Genomic DNA, 10505 nt, shown 5'->3' with positions numbered 1-10505 from the left:
TTCTCATCATATCTGTCAGGTTCTCTTCCACTTCTCTTGCTTACGGTGTACCACAAGGTTCTGTTTTGGGGCCCTTAATGTTTCTGTAATATTTGCTTTGTGTTTAACACATTTTGAGAACTTTTCTCAGTAAGAGCATTTCTTCTTACTGCTATGCAGGTGACGTTTGGCTGTATATGTTTTTCAAGCACAACTTATTTCTAATTTTCTCCAACTTAATGAAGAGGAAACAGGCACATAAACAAGGACTTCTAAGAGATTTTTGCCTAAATCAGTGGGATCTCTTGGCCGATCTTCTATGAGGAACCTTGTGGTAAATTTTGACTCAGCTTTACTCTCAATGCTCATGTTGAATCTCTGGTTCACTCTTTCTTAAATCACTCCAAAAATATTGTTGAGTTCCACGGTGCCCCGGTTTAAATTGGAAAATTATTATTCATGCCATTTTTTCTTCATGTCTGGATTAGTGTAATTTATTGTTTACTTGTCTTTTCAAAATGTAAAACTTTTTGTTTTAATGCTTTATCACTTTAAGTAACTGCTGCAATCTGCTAGCGACCATCGCAATCATAAAGAAATTTTTTATTCAGCACCCGCTTTGAGATCAGTTTCACATGGCGACAGCCTTCAACCTCCAGCAACCACTTGCCTAACAAAGATTATACATTTTTCCTGGGGACTTGAGGTTGCCAGAGGTTTGCCAACCAGTCTTTAAGCCTGTGTGATTAAGGTCTAAAGCAAACATCATACCAGAAGGGACACATTCAAGCCTTTTACTCCAAAAAGTCTAGTAAACAGCTGTTTCTTTTCAGAATAAAAACCTCTGCTGTGTATAAATACACACTTGTACATGGAGTGTGTTACACCCACCCATCCTGAAGTCAATGTAGCCTTCCCCTCCACTCATGACCAGGTAGGTTTTGGTCTCAGAAGTTGCTGTGTCGGAGGATTCGGATGCAGGGTCATCAGAGCCTGAATCTGCACCACCTGGAGGTGGCATCGCCTGACCTGTGACAGTTAATTTAAAGTACGAAGAAACTGAGAACAAAAGATAGTGTTTTAGGGACTCTTTCATTCTCTTGTTACTTTAGCTACTGATTACGTTCTCATTTAATGGTTTGTTTATTTAATCTATGACAAACTAGATTTTACAATTCAGAATCACTGATTCAACTGTGCTCTTTAGTTCAACAAACACTCACACTCATATTCTCTTTACAATCATAAAAAACTTCACATTTTTGTCTTCAATCAACAAGCTGATTAACTGTAGCTAAAATTGTGAATCATTTATATCTTAACTTTTGCTAAATTAGAAATTTCCCCAGGAAACATGGCTGCTAATTTTCCTTTGATGGCTAACATTACCTAATATTTCCCCACAGATTCTCTGCACTTGTCTCTTACCTGGCACTGTCACAAAAAACTTGACAGCATCCCGGTGTCCGTGGAAACATAGTTGGGCGTGAGCCATGGAGCAGTATGGCACAAAGCTGCCTGGCATTGCACAGTCTGTCACAGAGCTGTCATCACCGTAGACCCGTACAGCACTGCCCGGGCGATTTGGCACTGTTCCTGTTGTTCTGTTAGCTGAAGAATACAGTAAAGTGTCATCTGCCTACTTTATGTGCTTCTTTGAAAAAAGTGCTTTCATGGATAAACAAAAGCAGGAAATTTAGAAGGTAAATGAAAACGGAAAAACAAACGAGGTCAAACAAAAACAGGTGAAGTTAGGAAACAGGTAAAACGCCAATCAAAAAAACAAAAATGCAAAACAAACTACCAAAAGATAAAAGTAGTTACAACAATTAATACCAGAAAAACTATGTAGATACCAGACCCAGATGTGCTTTAAAGATGATAATCAAAATAATAAAATCAGGTCTGAGCATACAGGGAGCCAAAAGAAAGAAGCTAGGATTATCTGCAAAAACCAGTTATCGCAGTTATGGCCTGGTCTGAAACCAGTCTGTGACACAGGCAGTCGAACTGTATATAGATCAAGTGAGTCAGAGCGCAGAGGAGCCTGTCTGCTAAATTCTGGAAGAATGCTTTATTCTCTGACCTCTAAGTAAAACCTAAAGTTAGAGGTTAAAGCAGACATAAGTACAGACCCTGATTATAAAAACACAGAGAACTGTACAGCCTACACACAGACACTGATATAAAAGAAAGAAGATGGTGACAAGAAACGCAGGTACACCCTTGGAAAAGTTTTAATATTTAAAGAGAGCAGCACTCCTCAATATCTACTGAGAGCCCAGCTTTGAAGCATAAACCCATCAAACTGCACTATGTGGGCTATGTGAGACTTGTATCCATGGCAATGCCACTGTCTTTTACAGCACAAACACGCAGCGAGAAGAGACTGAGGATTTATGGATTTTAAGAGAGAAGATGATGCTACACAATGACGGTCCCTGAGGCATCAGAATGGCCATCTGGGAGATGAGTTGAAATATGAAAGAAGAATAAAAGGAGATGGTGGAGGCAGCAGTGAGGGATTTGATATTAAGAACACGCCACGCGTTTACGTAACTAATAGCATGCTTCAATTCAACCATATGCCAAATATGAATATATCTGTACTCAGGAATACTCAAAAATAAACAGTTTAACCTCACAACATCTCAGTTTTTCCACAGAATATATAAATCATAAAGACTTGGACACTTTAACACGATGAAACTAATGTTCTGCAATGCAAATAGAGCATAAAAGCTAACAGTGTGTATTTATTCCTAATGCAGTAATGAGTTGATTTCAGTGAATAAACACTGCTAAAAGAACATTTTGATGATGCATTGCTTTATGAAACAAATGTGGACATTTAAGCAGGCAGTTGGTGAGATTGTGCTGTACCTTCAGAGAGCGGGATGGAGATGATTACGCCATTTCCTGTACCCACCCACAGTCGGTTGCAGGATACGACGAGAGCGGTGATTCTCACAAATGAGAAACCCAATTTACCTGTACCTGCAACACACACAGAAGATGTTCGATCCAAGATCTGAAGAAGAAATGTTGCAACCTCCAAAACTGTTCAAAATATCACTCTACTACGTGTGTGTACAGAAAGTAAGCGCTGAATTCTACATGTATGTTGCCTTAGCGTTCATACAGCAACTCTATCTAGGGATTATTTCCTATAAATGAGTGAGCATAAAACCTGAAGTCTGTTGAGATGATTTATGAAAGTGCTGATTAACTGCTAGGCAACAAACAGTTTGTATACCCAGCATCTTGCTGACGTAGGGCTCAATGTCCACATCCTGAAGGTGCTGGTAGGTGTGGGCGTGAAACAAGCGTAGAGTTGAATCCAGACGGATGGACACCCAGATGCCGTCTCCAACCCAGGCCAGCTGCCGTACCTGGCTCTCCTTCCGAGGATGAGCGTCAAAGGATTTCTGCAAGGGCGCGATAGATTGCAATTGCATAATGTTAGAAGTAAATTGGGATGTTCCCATGACAACAGTAAGGTTTAATTGGTTGAAGTTGACTGGAACAGAAAAATAACTTGCGCAAATGGTAAAATGGTAAATAGCCTGTATTTGTATAGCGCTTTACACAACCAGTCATCCACCCATTCACACACACATTCACACACTGGTGATGGCAAGCTACATTGTAGCCACAGCCACCCTGGGGCGCACTGACAGAGGCGCAACATATGGTTTATTAACTTTCAATGACAGCTGTACCTCTATCCTCATGGCCTTTGGCTGGATGACGTAGATCTTATTTCTGTAGCCGCACCAAACCTTATCGTGGACTACAGTCATACAGCGGATAGAGTGGTGGGGCCGGCCCAGATCCAGCAGATGGTAGTTGGTTAGATCCCACTGTCCGTCTGCTTGGAAGAAACAAGAAGACTTTGGCAATTTGTGGCATAAAATTAGTCGTGGCTCAGTCACACTACAGTGAAAATAAGACGGCAACCACCCTGTGACTAGCAAAAATCACCGGTTGGCTGGTGATGAACCGGACTTTTTGCTGTCGGAGACCGACTGCAAGCAGTCTAAGTTACAGACTTACCAATGCCTCTGTGGAAAATTGCTAATGTCCCATCAGCCAGTGCTACCAGGACCCTCCCTTTAACATGCCTGCAACAGGTTATGAAGACACCTTTAAAAATATGTTTATTAGTCTATTTTTAAATGTTCATTTGTTATGTGTGTGCAAGTCCTTAAATAAAAACACAACCAACTTTTTACTCACACTATGCTGAGGATCGAGTCTTTCAGTTTGATGGCATGAAGACATTTCCTCCACCGAGCCACAGACGAGTGGACGTACAGACTAAAGACAGGAAAATCGAGCAGAGGAAAACTCCTGATTATCAACTAAATAAAGACATGAAAGTGTATCCGAATGATTAAACACTATGACAAAAACACAGCCGCTGATAAATAAATAAACACCAAAATCAGCATGATAACCAAAAGCAAATTTGCTCCATCAATTTTTCCTCCTTTTTCCCCTCAACTAATAGCTCCCTCTAGTGGCTGCTGCCTCACTTACCACCCATTCTGAGCACCGAGCCACATGGTGGGAAGTGCACTGCTCATCCTCAGGACCTCAATCTCTGATGGGTCCGAGTCTTCTGCCAGAGAAGTCACCCCATCCTGTCTGGATCCCCTGGATAATGGAAAACAGTCCTTCAAATACACCGTTCATTACGAAAACATGGAGTAAACACGTGCAGCCGAGTTTCCACAGCTGCTCTTATGGTTTCCTCTGTAAGCTAAAAATACCAGTGCTTTTATTTTGCAACAGCAAGTTTAGGCTGTTTTATTTTAAAGGTGTGTAAATTAATGTCTGGACATAATTCTTCTAGGGTGTCAAGATTTTAAATTTGCAAATGTCATATATGCCTTAAAAATCTTAAGAATTGACTAAAGCATCTACCAATATTCACTCTCACCTCTGTGATTCAGCAACTAAGGAGTCAGTGGGTTCCACCCCGAGTGGGTCGGTGAACACGTGCTCCGTGTAGATTCCTGGCTGGTTTTGGTCAGCCCCCTGATCTTCCTCTCCTTCTTCGCCCACACCAGCATTAGCCTCCGTTGCTTCTGTTGCCTCTTCCGCTGTGGGAACCCCATCTTCTGCTGGACTGGTCTCTCTGGACAACTCAACAGTGGGAGCTGTGGATCACAGCACAGCACAGCTGTCAAACCACACATACTGTACTCTATCTAGTAGTACAGTATGTACTCAGGTAGTAGAAAACTACCTGAGGCTGAGGTGGCGCTGTGCTCAGCCGGCTGGTCGGCAACACCTGCACTAGCTGTCTGGGGAATGGCAGTGGTGCCCTCAGCTGCCGAGGCGCTATCGCTGCCTGCTGAGCCTACACTGGCCACGCTGCCAGCCAGTGATGCTGCATCCCCTTGGCTGGACTCCAGGTCTTGGGGTACAGCTTCACCCGCTGGATAATCAGTTTCCAACACACCTGAAAAAACACCACAAATGACCCAGTAAGAAAAATTATTTTTACCCCAACAAACACAAAGTGTGACCACTGGACCTACCCGGCACACTGGCGATGCAGACAATGTGAGTGTTGCAGGCATAGAAGCTGTCGAGCAGGTCAGAGGGCTGAGTGGCATCCAGAACCATAACCTTGGTGGAGGAGTGGGTGCTAGTGCACACCCACACACGACTGGACATCTCGTCCTGAACAATCAGCTCCTTCTCTTTCTCCCCTTTTTCCCGATCCTTACAGCAACATAACACATTAGCGAATCGACTCAAAGCATAAATCATAAAGAACTATCAGAAGTCACAACTGCCTCCAAAGAGCTTCTTCCTTCCTTAAACTACTCACCTTACTCTCCTGCTCCAGCTGATCCAAGCTGCTCTGAGAACCCTTTGTCTGCTTAGAAAGCTCTGATGAGGAAAATGCCCGACCCCCAGACAGGTTGACCCCAGCAGCGCACCACAGCTGTGGAACAGAAAGAGCTTGTTAGAAACATCAAAATGTTAAAATATAACAACAATATCCTGCATGTATGCTAAGAGTTGTCTATTCATTCATTTAAGCACCTTCATAGAAGCATCTTTCTGGTCCAGAGGTCTCAAGTAAACCGGCACAGGTAAGTTCATTTTGTTTTCCACTTGTCCACCATTTGCTACCTGTGATGGTAGAACAGTCAAAGCTTAAATATTGTAAATAAAGTTTATTTTAAGTCTTTTAAAACCACTACTTTTAAATTTTCTCAGGTGAACATGAACACAGGGCTGGAATATACAAAGGATACCTTATTATGCTGCACAGGATATGCTGGCCATTTAAACTAAACGATTTCTTCTTCTAAAGCGAACAAAGCAAAATAAAAAGTGCCAATCGCATCTCTGACCTAATGCAAAGCAATTTTTTCATTTCCCACCTTGTATTTGCTGGGCAGGCTCCAGCCATGCGCAGTGACTCGTCCGTCCTCCTTCTGCACGTGAGCCTTGACCTGTCTGTACTGGCTTCTCTTCTGCTCTTTACGTGATGGAGAACTGCACTGTTCCTTACTAAAGGGAGAACCACGAGAGACACAAAGCCATCAGCTGATAATACATTTTATAGACAGGTGCATTAATGAATTTCCAACTTGGTAAAATCCACAGAACTCAAAGTCACACGTCCTCATTACTTACTCTTCATTGAGGAAGTCAAATGTCTTGGACTTCTCCGTGGGGAACTGGGAGAAAGTGCTGCTCCTCTTCACCGTGCTGCCCGGAGTGCTGTACTTCGTATTGGACTGGGATTCAAACTTTACGGCAGGGGCACTGGAGGAGGAGCTAAACAGTCTGCTGAAGCTGCACGTGGCGAAGTTACAGAAAGCCAAGAGGGAAACAGAGCCGACAGGAGCGCAGGGAAAGAGCAAGGCAGGGGTGTCACCAACAAACCAGACAATCAAGGAACTACCACCAACATTTACTGTACAGTGACATAAAGCATGCTGGGAGTCATAGTAGAGCTAAGCACTCCCCTATTATATCTAACTAAAACTTTAACTAATATACACTCACCAGCTACTTTATAAGGCATGCCTGTTCAACTGCTTGTAAACAAAACCATCTAATCAGCCAATCACATCGCAGCAGGTCTGTGCATTTAGGCATGTAGATGTGGTCAAGATGACCTGCTGAACTTCAAACTGAGCATCAGAATGCAGAAGAAAGTATTTCAAGTGACTGTGAATGTGGCTGTTGTGGTTGTTGAGAAACTGCTGATCTACTGAAATTTTCCCAACAACCATTTCTATGGTGAACTCAAATAACAACTCATTATAACCAAGGTATGCAGAAGAGCATCTGTGAATACACAAGATGTTCAACCTTGAAGCAGATAGGCAACAACAGCAGCAGAAACCACATCGGGTACCACCTCTGTCAGTGAAAAACAGGAAAGGCTCAACAAAACTGGACAATGAAATACTGGAAAAAAGTTGCCTGGTCTGATGTCTCGAGCTGTGCTGCTATATTTAGACAGTAGGGTCAAAATTTGGCTAAACACCATGAAAGCACAAAGCCATCCTGCCTTGTATCAATGCTTCAGGCTGCTGAAGTATTGACACAATCTTGTTGGATATGAAGGCAAAAAGAGGTCCAAATCGATACTAGTAGGGTATACCTAATAAAGTGACCAGTGAGTGTGAATTTTTACAATATATAAGACAAAGTTTGATACATGCTTAAAGCCTGTTTTATTGCTACAGAAAGATATCGTACTGCTTTTTGATTTTTCTTTCTGGTTTTTGAGAATATGTTAAAATTAAAAACTCAGAAAACACAAGTCATTTTCTCCAAATGCCTTTGCAGAAACTGCTACAGAGGTGAGCTTACCAAGGCTAAGAAAGGCAGTTTAGATATTAAAATTCCTCAATAATAGAAATCAAATCTACTGACTTGCATGTGCAGTCTGACGTGGTAGACATAAGCAACACAACATGTACATATACTCGTATATGTAGTTTCCCTTTGCTCGCTATGAGCAGACAGAGTAAGGAAAACATCAAAAGGCACACAGCAGGCAGGAGACAGGAAAGCCCGGGGGCAAAAGGAGAGTAACGTCTGAGCAGTTTGTGATAACAACAACTGATGCACTGCACTGAGAGCAAAGATTATGGATAAAGACACATCAAAGTTGGATCCTTTCAGAATGGAGGAGCACTTCTGTGTTAAACGGGGGTAGGGTAGGAGAGAGGTTTAGTGGGGAGGTCTGTCAAATCATCTTTACCTAATGCTGCCAATTCAATGGCACATCCCGGAAAAGATAAGAAAAAAGATGTATTTGAATATTTGAATGACAAAAAAAGTCAGGATTCAACTTGGAAGGCAACATGGCAGCCCTATCAAAACTAAAAGACAAAAAGTAAATAATGCAGTAAATCCGAAATAACTCACAACTGCCAGATGCTGGATTTCTTTTTTTCTGAGATAGTTGGATTTTCCCTTGAAGCCCTAAAGAAGAGAAGACAACAATCTTTAACAATCTTTAGTTTATGTGTTCGGATATGTTGATTTTTTTTTTAGATGTATAACACAAAGTTATAACCCTAACAAAACATCAAATGCACTTTGCTCCATCCGTCCACCACTCATTGCTTCATCACCTGATCATCTCAGTCCACCGCACAGCTTCCTGCAGCTCCATAAGTCGCTCTTTGTACTGGTTCCTCTCCATCAGCACTCGGGCCATCTCCACTCTGGTGAAACGCTTCTTCTGAGCCGTAGGTAAATCACTCTGTACCGGCACACAATTAAACCCAAACATGACCACACAGAAATGCATGAATTCTACCAAATAAATGAGCCACACAATAGACACAGGATACAGGACTCACCTCTTCTTCTTCGTTAGCTTTATGTTTTGCTTCCTCCATCTCCAGGCGTACTCTGGAAAATATACGTTTTTACACAAATGTCTATAGGAAATGGGCGTAGCCAGAGTTTCTATTTGGAGAGATACCATTAGGCACTCGCCAAGCAGAGACTCCTGCTACTTAGCTCCAATAGCACAGTAGTAAAGTGTGTCAGCGAGGATTTATACTTTGCGACCGACAGTGAATTACCTGCAGCAGCGTGCTTCATTGTCCTTGTGACTAAAGACAGAAACTAAACATCACAGATTCCTCTCATAGCTCTTACTTTTTGAGTTCCTCCTCCAGCTCTTTATTCTTTTCCTCCAGCTTGGATTTTGCCTGCAGCAAAGCCTCCAGATCTCCCTCTAACATCTCCTTCTCACTTGTCAGTTCGTCGACTTTCTGAATCAAGTCTTTATTCACCACATTCAAGGCGTTCCTGGAAGGACATTTTAGTACGTTTGTTTTTTAATCTCTGTTTTCACGACAAAAGGCAGCTTAAACAAAGGAACAGGAGTTCAGTGATTCTAAAACTTACACTGAAATCATGAATTTCAAATGTCAGTAATATAGTGCTGCATGTCCAATCAAGATACAGTGATCCCAAAATCAAAAAACAGTTCTTAAAGGTACAGTGTGTAAAATTTCACCCCATAGATGTCAGTGGGTTGCAGTCAACTGAATTCTGTTTTTTAATTATCCCAATTGAAGTGCATAATCCTAACTAGGACAGCTACTGTAGGGCAGACATGTTTTAGTCAGCCAAGAGAGATCAAAAACATTAAATCTAGGCTGTATGCCATGTCTGCCAGCGTGTTTCTACTACTGTTTGTGTAAGAAAAAAAATCCTCTTTAATAGGCATTATTTTTTTAAATATATTTGAATTTGATCAACACTTACCAATAAATTAGGAAATTCAAAAGTGGATATGTGTTGGTAAATACTTAGAGGTATTCTATGCTGTTATGCCTGAGTCACCTCAAAAACTCTTGCCACTGTTAATCTATCGTCAGTGTACTCTGATAGCAAAGTGACTCTGGGACCTTTTTGTTATTTTGGGTAGGCTGTCCACTGTTACCTTGTTAGCTAAATTTCCTTCATTTTTCTGTCAGTAAGCTCTGCTGTTAGCCTCTGTTAGCAGCTGTTAGCCTCTGTTAGCGGCTGTTAGCGGCTGTTAAAATCTGTTAGCAGCTGTTAGTGAAACATTCCTTAAACAAGATCTAATATTGTTGAACTTGGACACCTAGCGAGTAAACTCTCATACAATGTGAAAATGTCATCAGACTGTTTATCAAAGTTAGTGTTTATTAAGCCTAATATTATCTGACATAATGATAGCTTATAAACAGCTGCTGCTCTCTAGAGAAGAGAGAGTCTAATCTGCTGACAGTAATAATTAAATAGGCAGGCACATTTTCATGTGTTAGGGCTCTGACTTCAGTTCAGGACTCTTTGTACCTTTCGTGTGAATGTGCAGACATGAATTAAAAATCTGACTCCATGGCACTCGAACATCTAAGAGTTCTCCTTCACCTTTGGCTTTGTTTGTGGCTGGTCTCTAGCAACACACACAACTCAGCGATTAGGCAGAAGAGAGAAGTCCATTTCCACCATTGTATTCAAGATGGTGGGGGAACATGGTGACCACTAAA

At 41.7% G+C, this 10505-nt stretch overlaps 1 protein-coding gene across 6 annotated transcripts in view; it reads right to left on the bottom strand.

The window, feature by feature from the left end:
- spag9a (sperm associated antigen 9a) overlaps positions 1–10505 on the bottom strand; it is a 43914-nt gene that overhangs the window by 21950 nt on the left and 11459 nt on the right. For 4 of the 6 annotated variants that reach the window (XM_085157012.1, XM_085157010.1, XM_085157013.1 and 1 more), the window contains 19 exons: positions 9139–9291; positions 8835–8886; positions 8604–8734; positions 8395–8451; positions 6643–6804; positions 6387–6516; positions 6043–6132; positions 5825–5941; positions 5529–5715; positions 5234–5449; positions 4925–5144; positions 4522–4638; positions 4219–4299; positions 4036–4103; positions 3702–3853; positions 3236–3407; positions 2863–2976; positions 1408–1590; positions 871–1008 (listed from right to left, as the gene is read on the bottom strand). In XM_085157012.1, coding sequence (XP_085013138.1) covers positions 871–1008; positions 1408–1590; positions 2863–2976; positions 3236–3407; positions 3702–3853; positions 4036–4103; positions 4219–4299; positions 4522–4638; positions 4925–5144; positions 5234–5449; positions 5529–5715; positions 5825–5941; positions 6043–6132; positions 6387–6516; positions 6643–6804; positions 8395–8451; positions 8604–8734; positions 8835–8886; positions 9139–9291 — 2540 coding nt within the window. The remainder of the gene's footprint in view (positions 1–870; positions 1009–1407; positions 1591–2862; positions 2977–3235; positions 3408–3701; positions 3854–4035; positions 4104–4218; positions 4300–4521; positions 4639–4924; positions 5145–5233; positions 5450–5528; positions 5716–5824; positions 5942–6042; positions 6133–6386; positions 6517–6642; positions 6805–8394; positions 8452–8603; positions 8735–8834; positions 8887–9138; positions 9292–10505) is intronic. The other 2 variants (XM_085157011.1, XM_085157015.1) reach the window with 1 other exon arrangement.

The sequence above is a fragment of the Neolamprologus multifasciatus genome, chromosome 4, assembly GCF_963576455.1.
Source record: "Neolamprologus multifasciatus chromosome 4, fNeoMul1.2, whole genome shotgun sequence".
In the NCBI taxonomy this organism is placed as follows: domain Eukaryota; kingdom Metazoa; phylum Chordata; class Actinopteri; order Cichliformes; family Cichlidae; genus Neolamprologus; species Neolamprologus multifasciatus.
Note: the sequence above shows the minus strand (reverse complement) of the source record. Positions and strands in the feature narration are given on the sequence as shown.